Raw genomic sequence first — 20,449 nt, 5'->3', positions numbered from 1 at the left:
AGATCAAGAAAAGAGTGACTTTTCAAGAGAAAGATGGGTTTTCAAGATCTGACCGTGGTATATGGTACTATGTCATTTTATTTTGGAAAAAAGAAAGCATTTACAGCCTACTATTTTAAACTGAAACAACAGCTTTTGCTAATTTTCTAGCTTGCTTTTTTTGTAAAGTACACTGACCAAGCACAGACAATCATGAGCAAAATGTTCACTTCAAATGAAATTTTGTATGCAATTTTTAATTAAGCAATCCCGTGCAAACATTTTTTTTTTCTTCTTTAACATCAGGAGGAAAGAAAACAACCACACTTGGGTGCTGGTGGAAAACAGAAAATGCTTTCTCATTGCAATCAGATTTCAAAGCAGTGGAGTATAGGGAGGCAGGGCCCAGGCCCTTAGTATTCCTCAGGGTTGCTTGATTGCAAGTCTCGCAAATATGAATCAATTATGTTAGGAGGTACGCCTTGCAAGAGAAGCCTGCAGAAGGAAAGACCACCTAGAGAGGACAAAAAGGAAAAGGCCAAGTCAAAACCGTCTACATGAAAAATTACTGAAATACTACTTCCTGACTAGCTGCCTAGAAATGTGACTAATTATGTTCCAGTTAGTCACAAAGATTCATTCAGTCCTACTGGGAAATCGCCTGCATTTAGTACATTTAGAATTTAAAGCAGTTGGCATCTAGAAGGAAAAGCAAGTTCCCGGCAGATCCATAGCAGTTTCTTGTTCCCTGCTATTATTCCATCTTAGTTTAAATTCCTAACTGGTTTTGGAAAGGATCTATTGCTCTTTTGGGTTTTGGGATTCTTCTATAGATGATTTAAGCCTTCTGGTTGAATGGCAGAGTAGATGTAGACCATGTTATGAATCAGTGAGAAGAACTGTTTTCCTGTTCGTTAATGTTCCTTTTAATTTAGCACAAAGAACTCCAACTCAAGCACAGTGGAGAAGAAAAAAGGAACCACTCCTTTAATTTTGGCTATTTATACACTATCAAAGTGCAAAAATTGGAAAGATTTTGTTAAAAATAGTAAAACGTGTCCAATGCCTTCTGAACGTGAAAAATCCTACTACTATTTCAAACTTACCTTCCATGTGTCTGAATTATATTTATAAAATAAAAGTACCCCTTCACAAGAGAACCCATGAAACTATAAAAATTCATGGTCCTTTAAGGAAGTGCTTCACTACTTGCTAATAAACTCACGTCCAGGCAAAAACAGCATGCCATTTGAACATTCTTAAAACTTCTTTAATGCAAATTTGGGAAAGTCATTCTCCTTTTTAAAAAAAAAAAATTCAAGTCACATATTGGTAGAAATGATGCCGCTTATGTACATGTCCATTCCTTGATGCAAAGCGTTCAGAATGCTTGGGTATCATTTTCATCAACATTAACTGCATTAATTCATGCTTTACTGCATTCAACAACTTGCTTCATGTCAACAGGAGATTGTTGTGATGAATAAGTACTAGCTGTTAATGTCAAGATACTTAAATACAAATTAAAACTACAAAGTTAGAGATTTTAAATAGTCTATTTTCATTGGATTACAGAATGAAAATCATGCCATACTCCACAGGCTTTGTATGGCTTATGACAGTCATAAGCTTCATATGCCAAAACCATATGAAAGCTTACCTTAGATGATAATATACATTCAAAAATCCTTACTGTGCTACAACTAAGGGAAAGAGAGAGAAAGAGAGAGAGAAGTTGTAAGCATTAATAAAGTGCTAAAACCAAAGTTGAGTACTTGTTGGATGAAATTATAGTCATGATTATGATGAGGTGATTTCATTAATCCTTAGTCATGTGAAAGATGTAGGAAAATAGAAGCATATGGAGTGAAGGGCAGGGATCCAGTCACTTCAAAAGGATAATTAATATGTAAAACATTTATTAATATGCACAACAACTTTGCCTGATCAGGTGGCAAAGCCAACTTGATTGTACAGTGAATATTTATGGTAAAAGCTTCCAAACCATTAGCTTAAAAAAAAAAACCTACAACATATATATATTGTGTTTTTCAACAAAAGAAAAACAGAGACAAGAGACAAAGCATTAGTGTACATATATATATGTTGAAATGCTAAAAGGCAAAATTATCAAGTAGATAAAAATATTAAACTAGTATATTCTATAATATTGTATTCTGAACTGATTATATATGACTGATCTAAATAAACACAAGGCCTAAACAAACTTAGGGTAGAAAGCTACTCTATGTATAATCTACAAAACCTTAAAGAAAGAGCCCTAATTTGGTCATCTTTTGCAAGCTGACATTATCTCTGGGAATCGTAAACTCAGGCATAGATTTACAACATTAGAGTTTACATCAGGTTGTTTACCCAGTCCCAAAGAACTTCTCAATTCATTATTCCAAATGGGGGTGAATTATACTTGTAGAATAGCACTCATTTATTGTTTAATACATTTAGTAATGGGACCCAAAATTTTCTTTCAAGTTCATAAATATATGAAATAATTTTAGTTCCATGAAAATATCCAAAATGTCCAACAGATGGATAGGTCATAGATATTCTATTGGTAAATATTTCATTGGAAATCTTAAATATGAAAGTTTCCAAATATTGGATCTAAATATTCTAAATATTTGTGTCCTCTCTTCATCAAAAACGTCTAGAATATTTTTCCTACAACTTAGTAAATTAAAAATGCTCAACATGAATCTAAGGAAACTACAGCAGAAATTATCTTAAAGGAAGATCATATTTCTCTTCATTTGGAAAATGAAAACATTAAAGAAATGTCATTGATTCCCAAGTTTTGATAATCTGTTATCTCCAGTGAGGTCATCTTAAAATGTAGCTCTTTGGCTTTATTTATGGGGATGTGTGGTATGGTACTTAGTTTTCTGACAAAACATAGTGCCTACATTAATTAATATCCTTGAATAATTTGGCCTTCCTGTTCATGGCATAAACACTGTATGCCATGAGCTGCTAACAGATACAATGAAAAGCAAATGAGAAAGTCAAGCTTTACATGCAAAGTGCGATTTCATGTAAGAGGAATGGAACAGAAAGTAGAAATATCCAGTGGGATATGAACTTTTAAAACCTGTTGCTGCCCCTCCAGGAAGATTGGTTGTCCAGGGGTATTTAGTCCTTGATATATCACTGTAGAATTAGAATATTTGTACCAGTATTTATTTATTCTCAGTTGACATTCTTACCTTTTTCTTTTTTTTTTTTTTTTTTTCACAGCTTAACTTGATTCAAGTCACCTATTATCAGATAACAATCTGATGATAAACAATCTTGGGTTTACTCTTAGGACTAAAAGTTTTCACCAATATACCACAGTTGATGCCTTATTATGAACTCATGTACTAGGATACATTCTTTATATTATTAAATTCAGTTACTATATAATTTACTATATAATTACTATAAATGATATATCATCTATCTGTATAGTATTATTTGCTTCTATGGAGGATCCCAAATGTTGAACCATTTATGAAATAATCATTTTACACCATTAGCAACATTCTTTTATTTCCAAAGCATGCAGAAGTAGTACTAGTTTTTTGTTGGATTTTGTTGGATATTGAGACATAAGTACCAACAATACTTTAAAAAAGCTAGGGGTTGAGAAACCAGATATATTTGCAACTCTTAACTTAGTTTGAATTTAGAACTAATAAACAGATAAAAATAATGCTTAAATTTGTAAACACTTTCTCAATAGTCATGTTTGACACTTTGTAAGAATATTATTGTTTTATATTTGAGAGAAAAAAATTTAAACATTTCTACTTATTCAGTTATCAATCTACTATACTGTATTACTTGAGAATGGACAGAAATCATAGCAGAAAGAATACTGTTTTTTTAAGTTATGAAAAAATTTTTTCCAGAAGTGTCTTTATTTATACTAGATTTAAGACTAAAACCTCTTTTTTAATATTAATACCTTAAGTATTTACTATTTTTTTCTACAATAGATATTTACAAAGTTATCTTTCTGACTTTTGAATCATAATTTCTTCATTACAGAGAGGTAGAAAAAATAAAGATTTTGGCTATCACAGAAAAGCAATATAACATAATAAGAAAAAGAGAAAAGACATTAGGATCATGTCACCCATTATCTCATAACAGAGACTCTGACAGCTATAGTTTTCGTGGTATCCCAAAGTACCATTCGATTGTCAAGAAAAAAACTCCAGTATAAAAATTACACCCAATTACTATAAAAATTGATTAAGATGACAGGTTATTCTGAGACTTTTCTACCACATAAATCCTTATATGTTTTCTTGGTTTACATTAGTTGCAGCATTTCTAAAAACTAGTATAAATGAAATACATACCTGTAAATGGAAAATTTTTAATGAGATTTTAAAAGCAACTGATTATAATACAATAATATGGATATGCTATATTCTCTATGTGCAATATTAAATGCTAAATTAGCAAACTTACCCATATATATATTAGACGTTTCACAAAATAGTAAACTAATTAAAAATAGTGTAAATTCCTTAATTGTAGCTTCATTAGATGAGCTTTTGCACTAGACTTTTTAAATAAATGGATTATATCATGAAAGTCATATTCCCTTGACTTTACTCATCCTCACCATGCTGTACACATGCTAGCGTTCCACTGACATTAATATTCATTTAGTTAACAAGAATTGCAAGAGATGAGAATAAGTCTATTTAAACAAATCAGAGTGAATGCAGAATGTAATAATGTCTTCTGTCCCAGAATTCTCTCTCCCCTTCCTCTGCCACCCCCAAACATTTTACCACGTAATTTGGATTTTGCAGTAAGGACGATAAATAAATGATTTTCTTTCATTTCAGTTTATACATGAGATCTTTGATGTCATACCTTTCACCTCCAGTTTGCATTCGATCTCCACTGTCCCAAGGTCATTGACAGCTTTGCAGCAGTAAGTGCCTCCATCATAGGGGCTAGGCTTGCGAATCTCCAGAGTACAGACCCCTTGGTTGCTGAACATCCTGTATCTTGGGTCATCTACAATAGCAACTTTGTTTTTCATCCAGGTTATTTTGGGCTGAAGTTAAGATTGAAGAAAATAAGTCAAAATATATCGGTATTTAGCATAATAAATAATAGACCATTAAAGCCAGTGACCAAATTTTAAAGCATGGCTTAGAAAGAAAGTATATCTGAGAAGAATCCACATCTACTTGAGCACTGTTCCTTTCAAATTAAATTCTACATGGTGCTTGGCAAGAAAACAAATGGGCAGGTCTGAAGCAAGCCAGACTTGTTCAGAAGACAGCTCTGGGGCTCTCTTCCCAAATGAATTCAGATGCATTCTAATTTGATCTACAGGTTCCTGATGTCAACTTACCCTGGAGAGTGTATGTTGCTGGGCATTTTTCAGAGAATCCTCATAAGGTGTCACAACCATCTGATTTTCCCCACTTCCTTTTCCTGACATTCTTTTCTAATTCTTTAGGGGCTGCTTATGCCTCCTCACCATTTCATCTCTCCTCAAAGAGCTCTATTCATCATCTAGGGGAATGGGCCCACTTCAGATAATGCAAGATCAGTAACGACCAGTCACCCAGGAAGCTGACTCTATTCTCCTTGGCCTCTGAATTACATTCGATCACCCTTGACCCTCCCCCCTCCCTTCCCATATTCTCTTCTCCCTTTGGTAAATGTACACTCTCCATATTCTCTCTTCTGCCTCTTATATGCTTTTGCCTTGCTCAGACTCTAGAGACTTTCTTTTCTGTCTCCTTCATACCATCATCTTCCTCCCTCCATCCTTCTTCGTCCTTTCAAATGGGAGCATTCACTGAGGCTTACCCCTTGGACTTTGGCTTTTTGCTTACTAGTCTCTTTCCTCAATGATATTCCTTTCTATAGTTTCGGCTCCAAGAGATGGAATATAGCACCCCCATGCCTAGGATGAGTCACAGCTCTGGCCTTTCTCTTAAGCTCTGGTGACCTCTCCTCTCCCTCCTGGTCATTCCTGCTTGTACCGACATCACTTCCAACTAAAGATGAATTCAGGATCTTCCTCTCATTCTCAGTGTAACTTCTCCCTTGACTCATCTATTCCTGCTGATGGTATATGCAGGAATCATACCACTTTGCAATGTTTCCAAATTCTAGGGCACTTTTCCCACGGTGCCACCAGGAAAAAAATATCTCTATGGGCAACATTCATTAATTCGTTGCTCTTTTCAAATGCCATCAAGAAACCTTAAAACCTTTCTAAATCTCTTCAATCAGATATGATTTCTTCCTTCCTAGGACAGCACATTTTATATTCTGCCTTGCATTACAGTATCATCATTTGCTTTAATCTATTTTAGAAAATTTGATGAATCAATATTACCACCAGATTTTTCAGGTGAAACAATATTACTTCCATCTCCTTACCTCTCAGTATTTTTTAAAAATGGGTGTTTTGGGTTTTCCTAAATAGTCATCTTTTATTTAGTAAAGAAATATAAGCATTTTTTTACTACTGTATTTAAATAGTGGACCTAATTATCCACCAACACCACAATGCTGCACTCTCCTCCCTATCCCAGAAAAAGATACAATAGCACAACTTATATTGTTATTTGCAATTATAATGTGTCTAACATAAAACAAAAAAGGGATTTGGGGGCGCCTGGGTGGCTCAGTCAGTTAAGTGTCCGACTTCAGCTCAGGTCATGATCTCGTGGTTTGTGGGTTTGAGCCCCGCATCAGGCTCTGTGCTGACAGCTCAGAACCTGGAGCCTGCTTTGGATTCTGTGTCTCCCTCTCTCTCTGCCCCTCTCCCGCTCATGCTCGGTCTCTCAAAAATAAATTAAAATGTTAAAAAAATTTTTAAAAACAAAGGGGAATTTGGGACTAATTCTTAAATTTAACTAATGTGATTGAAAAAATGGTACCTTAGGATTTCCTCTCACACTGCAGTTCAGGGTGGCATTGTAACCAGCCACAGCATAGGTGTTAACCAAAGGCTGAGTAAACATGGGTGCCTCCGTGAAATCAAAATCTTCATACACTGGATTTTTGTAGATTTTACCTTAAAAACAAGCATTAGAAAAACACAAATTGGCCTGAGAATATGTCATTCTTGGCATACTTTATTCATGGTTAAAACTCCCCTGAGCTTATAAAAACATGTAAAAATATGGGTGAATTCCACACAACATTCATTCTGAAGTGTACAAATGGACAATCGCACCTGGGACACAAAGTCAGTATGGTCATCTGAGACTGAAAGAAATACTGAGAAGAATCTGGTATCTGAATATTTTGATCAACAGTATATTTTAATGTAAAGGCAATGAGCAATGAGGACTTTAAGGACAGTGGTTTATGAGGAAATGAAATTCCTATCTCTGATTTTAGCCATCCAGACCCACAGCCCAGAAGTTGGAAAGAAGTCAGAAAGTTTATATTTTTTAAAAAATGCAATATTAAAAATAAAAATAAGGGGCACCCTGGGTTGTTCAATCAGTTAAGCCTCTGATTCTTGATTTTAGCTTAGGTCATAATCTCAGTTTGTGAGATTGAGCCCCACGTTGGGCACTGTGCTGACAGAGTGGAGACTGCTTGGGATGCCCTCTCTCCCTCTCTCTGCCCACCCCCTCTCAAAATACATAAATAAACAGTTAAAAAATAAATAAAAATAAAAATTTTTACTGGTAAAAATCAACATTTTACTCAAACATTTTTACCACAATTTAAAAATGTGTGTGTATCAGTTTCTGAATTCCCTTTCACCACATCTCTATAGCCAGTCTTTTGAGAACATCTAGTCATTGAAAACTGGGGTTTCCAGATGTCCAGTTGTAATATTGTGATTTATAATAAGAAATACATTAAAACCTTGGTTTGCAAGCATAATTCATTCCGGAAACATGCTTGTAATCCAAAGCACTGGCATATCAAAGTGAATTTCAGGAAACATTGGCTTAGTTATGATCACGTGATGACCGGCATCACATACTACTAGCACTGCAAGACAACTCGTTTATCTCATAAAAAGACATTAGAAATGTTCGCGTCCTGCGGAACACTCGCAATCCAAGACTTCACTGTAAATATTTGGTCTTCTGGCCCCATTTCTGTCACAGAGCTCCTAAAACCCTTGAAATTTCCTAAGGGAGGAAAGTTATAAAAGGGTCTTTTGTTAAATTAATGAGGTGACCTTTGGACTGAAGGATGGGGACTTGTTGCCAGCTGTGATTAGTGGTTTCAAACTTTCAGTTCCATCCCCAGACCTCCAGGGAAGGGAGAGGGGCTGGAGATTGGATTTAATCGTGGTAGGGAAGCCTCTATAAAACAAAACAAAACAAAACAAAAACAAAAGGAAACCCCTCACACCCCCACATACTGGAATTGAGTCCAGAACCTCCTTATATGAGTCCACTGCTAACTCACCATCCTTGGCGATCACAGCACTCTCCTTAGTCATTGTTGCATCCTCGCTGAGGCCACACATGTTCTCAGCAAAGACCCGGAAATAATATTCATTTCCTATGACCAGTTCAGTAATGGTAGCATTGGTTCGGTGATAATGCTCAATGACAGTGAACCATTCCTAAAGGAAAAAAAAAATTTTTTTTTGAGAAAAATCATCTAAAAACACACAACTATTCCAACTGTTGATTAGAATAAACAGTGGGGATGTTTTATTAACTATGAGAAAAATAGCACTGATTTTTATATTAAGAGTACTAACAACGTACATTTAATTTGTTTAACATTTTATAATATACTTATACTTGATTATGTATAATTTAATATTTTTAAAATCTTTATTTATTTTTTTTTTTGAGAGAGAGAGAGAGCGTGAGTCAGGGAAGGGCAGCGAGAGAGGGAGACAGAGAATCCCAAGCAGGTTCCACACTATCAGCACAGAGCCCGATGAGGGACCTTGAACTCACGAACCATGAGATCATGACCTGAGCTGAAAGCAAGAGTCAGATGTTTAACCGACTGAGCCACCTAGGCACCCCTATAGTTTAATCTTCATTTACACATTAGATTCATATACCCTAGATGTCAACTCCTACCTTTATATTTTCTTCCTAAGTGTACAGTGTCTGTCACCTATCTTTTGTATAACAACATCTGATTTTAGAATTTTAGTGTAAACAGGGGTGCCTGGGTGGTTCAGTCAGTTAAGCGTCCAACTTTGGCTCAGGTCATGATCTTGCAGTTTGTGAGTTCGAGCCCCAAATCAGGCTGTCTGCTGTCAGTGCAGAGCCCACTTTGGATTCTCTGGTCCCCTCTCTCTCTGCCACTCCCCCGCTCTCTCTTTCTCTCAAGAATAAATTTGAAAAAAAAACGTTAAAAAAGGATTTTTGTGCAAACATCTATTCTGAAGAAGAGATGATGCTAAATCACTAGAGAAAAATTAATATCACCCAATAAGTTTGCCTAATATTATTAAAGTAGGTTCTTCCGGGTCTTTGCTCAGATATTAAACCTCTTCCCTGACTGTTCACCCTCCCACCATTCTGTGCTGGTTATACTCTCTCACCTTAACCTGGCTAAGTTTCTTTGCAGCACTTGCTACCTTAAATTACATCATATATTTACTGTTTTACTTGTTTCCTGTCTACCTCCTCCACTGAAATGGACACAGCACGATGAGAAGAAAACACAACTTTTCTTCTTACCCCTGTATCTCCAGTGCCTATTATAATACCTGGCACATAGTAGGTACTATGCACAAAATAAATGTTTATTGACTACCCGAATGAATGAATGAATGAATGATTGAGAAGCTAAAACAAGTAATTTTCTTTTCAATTTTTCCTCACCATACCAAGAAATATAGTGGTCTCAAAGTTTATCTTGCAACCAGTAGAGAACCACAGATGTTTAGTACCACTAATTGAGAAAATACATTTTTTAGATGTTTTTAAATTTTATTTTTATTTATATTGAGAGAGAGAAAGAGAAAGAGAGAGAGAGAGCGCATGGGGGAAGGGCAGAAAGAAAGAGAGAAAGAGAGAGAGAGAAAGAGAGAGAGAGAGAGAGAGAGAGAGAGAGAGAATCACCAGCAGGTTCCACCCTGTCAGAGCCAGACTTGGGGTTGAACCCATGAATCATGAGATCATGACCTGAGCCGAAATCAAGAGTTGGACGCTTAACCAGCTGAGCCACATGCTTTCAGGTGCCCCAAGAAAATACATTTTCTGATAAAAAGTGCATAAAGGAAAAGGATTTTTCTTAGAATTTTTAGGGGCCATCATTATCTCAGTATTTTAGATATATATTTTTTAAGTAGGCTCCATGCCCAGAGTAAGAGCCCAACACAAAGTGGCTTGAACTCACATCCTTGAGATCAAGACCTGAGATGAGATCAGGTATTGGACACTTAACCGACTGAGCCACCCGGGTGGTCCATATTTTGAATATTTTTAGGACACCAGGCAAATGTAGTTATGACTTCCTTTATCCCCAGAGCACTTTATTCCAAAATTTATTCCAGCATTTATTGTATGGCTTTGTCATTTGGTTTTATAATGTTTCTCTTCTTGCCTAGATTGTGAGTGCTCCTTTTTTTCCCCCCGATCCAGTAGCTAGAACAGTGCTCAACATATAGTGAATGAAGAATAAATTAATGTGTTGGCACACATAATGAAAAAAATGTCTATGAAGTTATGAATGACAACAGGAATTTAAGTGAAGAGTAGCATCTGTGGCCACAATGAGACAATGGTGTGGTATCTCCTGGGAGTTACACTGGACAGACAGAAACACAGGGGTGCAGAGGTTGGGGATCAGTCTCTGTCACCAGTTAGAACTCAGTCAACAGTGAGAAAGTCCGTCCAGGTTCACCTGGACTTGACTGGCTATCCAAGAAGACAAGTTCTTCCTGACATCTACTAGCGTAAATGCCTGAAGACTTCCTGTCAATATCATTAAGTATGATATTTCACTCTTCCTATGAGAAGGAAGAGGGGCTCGATGCCATTGTGTGCCCAAGTATTCATTTATTCATTCATTCACATACAGGTAGGGCAGTAGTACGGTGTAGAGGATGGATTCTGATGCAGGAGCACCTAGACCTTAACATTTAAACTGGTGATCTCTAGCAAGTCATTTATCCTTTCTGAGCCTCAGTTTCCTCATCTATTAAATACAGGTAATAATAAATCATACTCCGACTAGGTTGCCTCTTGAACACACTAATAAGCTCCTTCCCTCTTCAGGAGCTTTGCACATGCTGTTCTCTTCAGAATCTTTCTTTTCTAACTGGTCTCTTTCTATACATGTTATCCAACATTTATTTTACAAGGAGAAAGAGTTGCATGGATATAAATCTGAGTCAGAATCCAGAGTGACTAAATATTTGTTGAACAAATGAATTTATTGAATTCTATTGAGTACTATGTCAGCTGCTTTATACTGTTTTAGCCTCATGATAACCAAGCAAAGTAAATATTCATGTCCTTAAGAGGACCTCATGCCCTGCGTCCCTTTACTTTTGATGAAATGCGATTTTGCTGCTGCTGAACCAGAGATGGCCAGACCTTACCATGCTCTTCTTATCAGCTTTCTGGATCGTGTACCCTGTGATGGCTGCATTTCCATCATCCTTTGGTGGTATCCATGATAGAGCAACATTCTCTCCCCAGACATCCTCAATCTTCACCAGTTGAGGTGGACCTGGACGGTCTAGAGGATGAATTCATGACATCATTATGAGGTCATTTTCCCTCCCAACATATGCAGTGGTCCCCCACCTTAATGGCTGTTTTGCTTTCAGAGGTTTCCATTACCCCAGGCAACCAAGATCCGGAAGCAGATGCTCCTCCTTCTGATACAGTGTCAGAAAGTCAGTGGTAACCTAATGCTACGTCACAACGCCTGCATCATTCACCTTACTTCATGTCATCATGTAGGCATTTTATCATCTCACATCATCAGAAGAGGGGTGAGTACAGTACAGTGAGATATTTTGTGAGAGAGATTAACTTTTATTACGGTACATGGTTGTACTTGTTCTGTTTTATTGTTAGTTACTTTTGTTAATCTCTTACTGTGCCTAATTTATAAATTGAATTTTATCATAGGTATGTATGTATAGGACAAAACAGCATATATAGAGTTTGGTACTACTCACAGTTTCAGATGTCTGGGAACCTGTCTCCATCAATAAACAGGACTACTGTACTTCATTGTAGGAAGATATTTTAAAATGCCCTTCCTTCCCTGCATTTCTACCCACATTTCTTTCACCATTCTTAAACTTTAGGAGAGTGGAATGCACTCCAGCTAAGCTCATCTGGAAACTCTTGACTTTTATCTTCATGGAAAGACAAGGATTTTGAAAGGAAAATTTAAATGAAATTTCAAACCTCATCAACCTTCACTCCAAGAGCAGGCTACTGGCAATGAATCACAAAGCTACACTGCCTGATGGGAAATGTAAGCTGACCCTGGGCTCCAAATCTTAGAGCCCATCTGGGCCAAGCAGCTCTGGCTTTTGGCGTGAGGCACGGAGGCCACAGCCTGTGAGTGGGTTCCTCTGCTGTACCCAAAAGGTGCCTTTAACGTGCATGAAGAAAACTTATTTTATCTCTCTGCCAATGTTAAATTTGAAACCAATAAAATAACTAGAATAATAATCATTATTTATTGAACACTTTGAGTGTGCAAGCAATGTCCTGGGCACTTAGAACTACCTGTTAAAGTAACTACATGGCAAAGTGGAAAAGAGAAGTCCTTCTGTGTGTTTCAGAGGGAAGGTGCTCTTCCAGACCTGGAGGCTCCCGTTAGAGTGGGGGCTTCCATGGGGGTTCCCATTAGAATGGAGCCCAGCCAGATCCAAGGGCACAGGGTAGCCTCAGCACTCCCCTCAACTTAACAGAAATCAAGAACGGTTAGCCAGTAGGAAGACAGTACTTAGCTTAAAGGGCGTGAAATTTCAGCCAACAGGAAGTTTCTCCTTTAGTGAGAAAACTCCTAGTTTCAGCAAATTTGCTGAAATATAATAATAAAAATGACTGGACTGGAAACAAGGCTTCTGTAGCTATGCTCTTAAATGCAATTTCTTCGCATTGCAAAAATTACAGAACAGTTCAAGTGAGAAGGGCCTATCTGTGAGAGATCCTCCCTCTATTACCCTAACTCTGGACAGAAGTAAGACCTACACTTATTTATTCATTTATTTGGACAGGAGAGTGAGTATCTAGCCCTGTAGGAATAACCAATTAGGTGTTTAACTATTTAGGTACATCTTCCTTACATTTAAAAAAACTCTTCCCTCTCCATTAAAACTGTATTAGTTGAAAAATTTAGGTGTGGTATGAAACATGTTAAACTATGTTTAGAATATGCTTTGTTTTTTATGCCAGAATTCAAAACAGGAAATAGTTTCATCATCAAGGAGTTGAGAAACAGAATAAGAGAGAACTGGATTATGAAGCGGTACAGATGGTTTGCACTAAAAAGTACATATATTAATTTTCTTTAACATATATGCCCTAAGTCTCCATGATTAGTTTTTCTAGTAAGAAAAAAGGTATTTTGAAATACAAATTTTACCAATGTAATTTTAATTCTAAAAAAAGAATTTTATGGAAAGCCACTCTAACACAAATTCTTACTCTTGCCTTAATGACAAGGACAATTAGTACAAATATTGCTTTGATAGAACATTCTTCCAGACCTACCAACGATCTGGATATCGATTGAAGCCGTTTCCACGAATTTTTCCACTTTGACTTGCAGATCATATTTCCCAGAGTGGCTCCTTTCTGCTTTTCTGATAAATATGATTGTATCAGTCTCAGAGTTGCGAATGTTTATTTGATTCTTATCAATTTCTGCACCATCTTTCTTCCAAGTTAATTCTGGTCTTGGTTTTCCCTAAAGAGAAAGACAGGAAAAAGTAGAGGGGGAGGGAAAACAGATGGTTTCAAGATTTTTTTTCCGGTGTTACAAAAAATGACAGTTGCTGATCCCATTTTTGGCAAGGTTGGAGACAGCCTGGTGGTCAGCGACTATGGCAGAAACAGTAATACTGGCATTGCCTGTTGATTGCATTCTGTGTGCAAGGCACTACATTAGGTACAGGAGGTTTACTATTTCCTTTCATCTTCCCATCAAGATAATAAATGTCATTATCCTCACTTTTTGGATAAAGGAATTAAGTGACTTGCCTAAGGCCTTGTGACTTAAGTAAGTGCTGGAACCAGGTCTTACCGCCAGGTCTCTCTAGCTCCAAAGCCTGTATAACATAGCATAATGGTTAAGAACATGGGCCCTGGAATCTGTATTTGGATGCTGACTCTACCTCTTAATAGCTGTGTGACCTTGGGCAAGTTATTTAAACTCTCTCTGCCTCAATTTCCCAAACTGTAAAATGAGAACAATGACAGTACCTATCTCACAGAATGGTTATAAAGACTGAAGTTCTTTTATTATTATTTTTTTCCAATTTCTTTTTAAATGTTTATTTGTTTTTGACAGAGAGAGAGCACAAGCAAGGGAGGTGCAGAGAAAGGGAGACACAGAATCTGAAGCAGCCTCCAGTCTCTGAGCTGTCAGCACAGAGCCCGATGCGGGGCTTGAACTCACGATCTGTGAGATCATGACCTGAGCCCAAGTCGGACGCTTAACTGACTGAGCCACCCAGGTGCCCCAAGACTGAAGTTCCTAAAGCTTCTGCACACTACATACGTGCTTTATTATTATCTAAATGTACATGATATTATTTCCACAGCATTGTACCACTCATTTCAGACTTGTCTACAATTCTCTCTCTGCTCTTTCTAGCTACCGAAACTATGCTTTAACAGCAAGCTTTGGGGGATTATAATCTAATTCAAAAATACATGTTTTGGTTTATATTACAAAGGAACTTCCTAGGATTTCCAAAGACCCAGGCTCACCCTGCAGACAGGAGCCGAAGATTAATTCAGTCAGGTAAGGCATAGCCTTCCTTTGGGCTCCTAACATGGCTTGTTGATAGGTTATGATAAAAAATGTGAGAGACCCACATCAAACCCCTGCCTACAGAGCTTGAAGAATGGTCGGGGTGCTTAGACTTACACGTGGGAAGTGGAGAACAATACTGTTAAAGATAAGGAAAAACAGTTCCAGGTTTCACTTCTGTAAATGTACAATTTGCTTTCACTACTGGGGAAACAAAAACCAGAGTTTTCCGATAATATATGCAGTGGAAAAAAAAAAAAAGGCACTGGAGGAAGTGTCCACAGACAGGGACTCTGCTCTTGAAAGTGCCATTTACTTGTGTGACCTTGGGCAAGTCACCTAACTTCTCTGAACATCAGTTTCTTCTCCTGTAAAGTGGTGGTAAGGAAATCTGCCCTTCTTGCCTCACAAGGTATTTCTTAGGATCAAATGAGATGTTCATGAGAACTCTTGAGGTTCCGCAAATAGATGAACATGACACAATGGTCTCATCGCCCCCTTCCTGGCAGCTGAGCAGCCTCTGGGATGCCATACCTGTGAGGTCCCTGTTCTCATGGTCTTTCCTCCCCCCAGACCCAGTCAGAAGTTAGACACACAGACTCCCAAGATGTGGGAATTGGGATTAGCATTAGTAGACATGGTACAAAAACTGGACATTTTGCAGCCCAGATTCAGCAGCCCCACTCCAGCCCACGTGCCTGCCTAGTGCCAACTCCTGGTTTTATTTGAGGCTGTGTGGGGAGAGAAGTGGGAGGAAACTTGTCAAGCCACCTCCTTCCTCCCCTGCCCTGTTTATACTCATGTCCTCCTTGGCTTTCATTTTGATTTCGCACACTTTATGTAGAAGGTAATCACTTCTTCGAGCTGCAGGCCCCGGGTGCTGATGCTGGAATTGGCTGTCTTTTAGCTTGCTTGTCATGGGAGCCTGGGTCTGAATGAGCTGTGTGTGTGTTCAAATGTGTGCAGAGACCTAAATTCTGATTCTAAAGTCTTGCTGTCTGATGTAACAACTACAAGGCTGTTTAAACTAAAGCAAATTAAAATTAAGGAAAACTATGGGGCGCCTGGGTGGCTCAGTCGGTTAAGCGTCCGACTTCAGCTCAGGTCACGATCTCGCGGTCCGCGAGTTCGAGCCCCGCGTCGGGCTCTGGGCTGATGGCTCAGAGCCTGGAGCCTGCTTCCGATTCTGTGTCTCCCTCTCTCTCTGCCCCTCCCCCGTTCATGCTCTGTCTCTCTCTGTCCCAAAAATAAATAAATGTTAAAAAAAAAAATTTTTAATTAAGGAAAACTAAAAATTAATCTTCCCAGTTGCACTGGTTCCAAGTTTCACATTTCAAGTGTTCAATGGCCACATTTGGCTCGTGGCTACCATATTGGACATTGAACCTGTGAAATATTTCCACCATCACAGAAAGTTCCATTGAATAGTGCTGTCTAGGGGCCTAAAAGGAGTCAGACAAGTAATGGGGTGGTGGTACAGTGTGTGTGTGTGTGTGTGTGTGTGTGTGTGTGTGTGTGTGTGTATGCGTATGTGTGTGTTTATGAGACCAAAACTGATTATTATAGGTGAGGCTTGGTCAATCTTGTAAACAATAGAATCTTTTGCTGGAGCCATGATTTAACAGTGTTTGCATCTTTCAGTTAGTGGCATCAAGATTTCAACATTCAGTTATCCCTCTTCCTTTGGTTTGGGGTAATCATGGGAAGTAAGCACATGATGTTTTCCTGAATATTACGCCGAGAGCTTCACTTAAAATGAAGACTACTTTTATGGATATATAGGACCAGAAAGCATCTTCAAGCATTTCTTGTTTTGCTATCTCCTTGGTGTTTCCTCTCTGCCCCACTGTAGTCCCTGTCTTCAGACCAGTCCAAGCTAGGTGTCATTTATCTCATGCAGAATGAAAATCTATCAGTTTGATAGATTTCTTAACAAGCACGAGATTGTTTAATCACTCCCCAGATCTCTTGCATTATTTATCTACTTTCCCTCTGAGGAAGTCCTGGGTCATGATGAATTTAAGTGCTAGAGTACCTGTCTCTACTTCTTAAACACCCCAGCACTGGAAAGAGAAAATAAGTGCCCCTGAATTATTACCTGGAAAGGTATAACCAGATTGACAGCTTCTCCAACTCTGCGGATATAGGTTTGCTTCAGGTGCCTTGGGATGCGAATCTTCGGAGGCTCTGAGTGAGGGCAGAACAGCATAATTTTGCGATCAGTAGAGTACACTGGAAATAGGCTTACATAAGCATGCTGGCATGAGAGTCACTGGGATATTCTTGGGCTGATGTCTCTACAGTAAAATCTTAGATGTGCCATTAAAAGATTATGTATGGTAATTTTAGTTCTAAATGCTTTCTTCAAGCAGAGATATTTTCACAGTCTGACTCAACAGAACTTATCCTTGACGTCCTTGATTTTATAGCAACTTCCTATTTTTACAGTCATTATAAGTCTAAAACAACTTTATAGAAAAACACCAAGTTTTCTCGTAGGACTTTATATATATTTTTCAGTTTCTGACAGCAAATGCATTCTGCAATGAACATTCCACAAAAGATCCATAGGCAGCACATTAGCTGATAGGAGTGCCCACTTTTTCTCACCAGAAAAAAACAAAACAAAGTTTTAGTACCTAGCACTTGTTATTTAGGTAATTCTGTTGGAATTGGATAGTAACTTTCTCCCCATGTGGCTACGAGGTACATAATAGGTGGCCCTAGCCCACTATGTACTAATGTTCATTAATTAAACACCATAAAGATACTAGAGCATGTTGTTGCAAACCCATCAGAAGCAGGGAGTCAAAGGCTCATAGGTTCACAGGGATGAGACAGGTGTCAGCACTTGAGGGCTTAGTATGTGGCAGACACTGGACTAAACACTTTTGATGAAGGGACTAATTTAAACCTCAAGGCCACCTTGTAGGATAGGTACTGTTTTACTTTATGATAAAGAAACAGGAGGATAGGAGGTTGAGTAATGTGCCCTTGGTGACACAGCCAGGATTAGAACCTGGAGTTAGCCTTGGGACACCTGGGTGGGTGGCTCAGTCGATTAAGCATCTGACTCTTGATTTTGGCTCAGGTCATGATCTCACAGTTCGAGAGTTTGAGTCCTGCACTGGGTGAGCTTGAGCCTTACTTCAGGTGAACTCAAGCCCCACTTCAGGTGAACATGAACCCCGCTTTGGGTGAGCCATGCTTCTCTCTCTCTCTTTCTCTCTGCCCCTCATGGGATTCATTCTCTCTCTCTCTCTCTCTCTCTCTCTCTCTCTCTGCCTCTTGCTCACTTGTGTCCTCTCTCTCAAAAAAAAAAAAAAAAAAAAAAGAATCTGGAGTCAGGCTTGAGTCCTATGCTCTACTTAGAAGCATGAACTTCTGAGTTAGAGATCTGGGTTTGAGTACTGGATCTGATACATGGTAGCTCTGGTTTCAGACACCTGTTCCATAAAATCAGGATGATGAAAGCACCTAATTTGTACAATTGTTGTGAGGATTAATGGTTGAGAATAGTAGCTGTTCAATAAACTTGAGGAGATGATGATGATGATTACTGATTGTTGGGATTGGAAGTGAATTTGGAGATCGTGTAACTCCCTAACTTTACATATAAGGAAAAGGAGACTCAGCCAGATTCTGTAGTAAACTAAACCATCATCATAATAAAAGCTAACACATATTGAGAGCTTATTATGTGGCAAACACTCTGTAAAGCAGCAACATGGATCAATATATTTAATTCTGATAGCCTCTTGATGTGTCAAGTACTATTATTAAAAATTTTTTTTCAAGGTTTATTTATTTTTGAGACAGAGACAGAGTGTGAGCAGGGGAGGAGCAGAGAGAGAGAGGATGACACAGAATCCAAAGCAGGCTCCAGAGCCTGACATGGGGCTCAAATTCATGAACTGTGAGATCGTTATCTGAGCCGAACTCAGACACTTAACTGACCAAGCCACCCAGGCACTCTTGTCAAATACTATTATTATCTCCATTTTGCAGATGAACAAATTAAGGCTCAGGAAGATCAAGTCTCTTATCTGAGGTCACTAGCTAATAAATGATGGAAACAGGATTCAACTTAAAAAGATTGGCTTCTGAATCTACTAAGAAAATGTATACTCTTCATGCTTTTTTTTAGAAAAATTTTTTAATGTTTATTTATTTTTAAGAGATGGACAGAGAGACAGAGTATGAGTGAGAGAAGGGCAGAGAGAGGGAGACATGGAATCCAAAGCAGACTCCAGGCTCTGAGCTGTCAGCACAGAGCCCGATACGGGGCTTGAACTCATGAACCATGAAATTGTGACCTGAGCCAAAGTCGGACGCTTAACCGACTGAGCCATCCAGGCGCCCCACTCTTCATACTTTCTTGCATCCATCCATCCATCCATCCATCCATCCGTCCATCCGTCCATCCGTCCATCCATCCATCCATCCATCCATCAACTCACTCCCAATTGTCTGTGGCAGACATGGTTTAGAACTTAGATATCCAGGCCCCGAGTCCAGTGTTCTTTCCCCTGGAACAGGAACTCTCAAATGTTTTGGTCTCAGTTTTCTAACATACTCTTAAAAATTATCAAGGACCCGGGGCGCCTGGGTGGCTCAGTCGGTTGAGCGTGTGACTTCGGCTCAGGTCATGATCTCGCGGTTCCGTGAGTTCAAGCCCCGCGTCGGGCTCTGTGCTGACAGCTCGGAGCCTGGAGCCTGTTTCAGATTCTGTGTCTCCCTCTCTCTCTCTGACCCTCCCCTGTTCATGCTCTCTCTGTCTCAAAAATAAATAAACATCAAAAAAAAAAAATTTAGAAAAAGAAAAAAAATTATCAAGGACCCTTCCCAAAAAAGCAATTTCTCAGCTTCTGCTTATGTGGGTTTATCAATATTTACCATATTAGAAATTAAAACTGAACTTTTCAAATATCTAGTTATTAATTTAAAGATAACAACATAAATGACATTTTAATGGAATTATTTTATATTTTAGCAAATCTATTTAATGTCTGACTTAATAGAGGATATCTGGAGTCTCCTATTTGTTTCTGTGTTCAGTCTGTTGTAATGTGTTGTATTGGCTGAAGTCATTTAAATGAAGAAAATCTGGCTTTGCACAGACACGAGAAATATTTTAATAAACTTTTCAGACAATTATGGATATTCCTTTTTGATCCTACACTAAAACATGATAAATTGTGATTTCTTAAAGGTGAGCTGCAGCGTGGAATCTGAAGCCACTTCAATTAACTTTTCATACTCTGTTACATTAAAATCCACTAATCTATCTTACATTTTTAATGTAAATCTTACCCATGCATATTTTTAATGGAAAACATCACTTCACCACATTACGTAGATCTTCTAAATGTTGACATATTCCCTTATTCAATATAAAAACTACATTTATTAATATCACCGCCTATTTCATGAGAAAAAAAATTTTTTCATGAGAAAAGTTTTTAAGTGTTGAGGGCTGTCAAGTCCATGGCAATGGATAGGAGTTTCCCAAAATTCCAATTTT

The 20,449-nt window shown here is 38.1% G+C and overlaps 1 protein-coding gene across 1 annotated transcript in view; it reads right to left on the bottom strand.

Annotated features, from left to right (window-relative positions):
* Positions 1-272: 272 nt before the first annotated feature.
* MYBPC1 (myosin binding protein C1) overlaps positions 273-20,449 on the bottom strand; it is a 101,656-nt gene continuing 81,479 nt past the window's right edge. Inside the window, exons 22-28 of the mRNA XM_042948338.1 lie at positions 17,024-17,112; positions 13,662-13,857; positions 11,522-11,661; positions 8,410-8,569; positions 6,909-7,045; positions 4,873-5,059; positions 273-493 (exon numbers count right to left, since the gene is read on the bottom strand). Coding sequence (XP_042804272.1) covers positions 393-493; positions 4,873-5,059; positions 6,909-7,045; positions 8,410-8,569; positions 11,522-11,661; positions 13,662-13,857; positions 17,024-17,112 — 1,010 coding nt within the window. The 3' untranslated portion in view covers positions 273-392. The remainder of the gene's footprint in view (positions 494-4,872; positions 5,060-6,908; positions 7,046-8,409; positions 8,570-11,521; positions 11,662-13,661; positions 13,858-17,023; positions 17,113-20,449) is intronic.

The sequence above is a fragment of the Panthera leo genome, chromosome B4 (genome assembly GCF_018350215.1).
Source record: "Panthera leo isolate Ple1 chromosome B4, P.leo_Ple1_pat1.1, whole genome shotgun sequence".
Taxonomy (NCBI): domain Eukaryota; kingdom Metazoa; phylum Chordata; class Mammalia; order Carnivora; family Felidae; genus Panthera; species Panthera leo.
The sequence above is the reverse complement of the archived record's forward strand: the minus strand, read 5'-3'. Positions and strand labels throughout refer to the sequence as shown.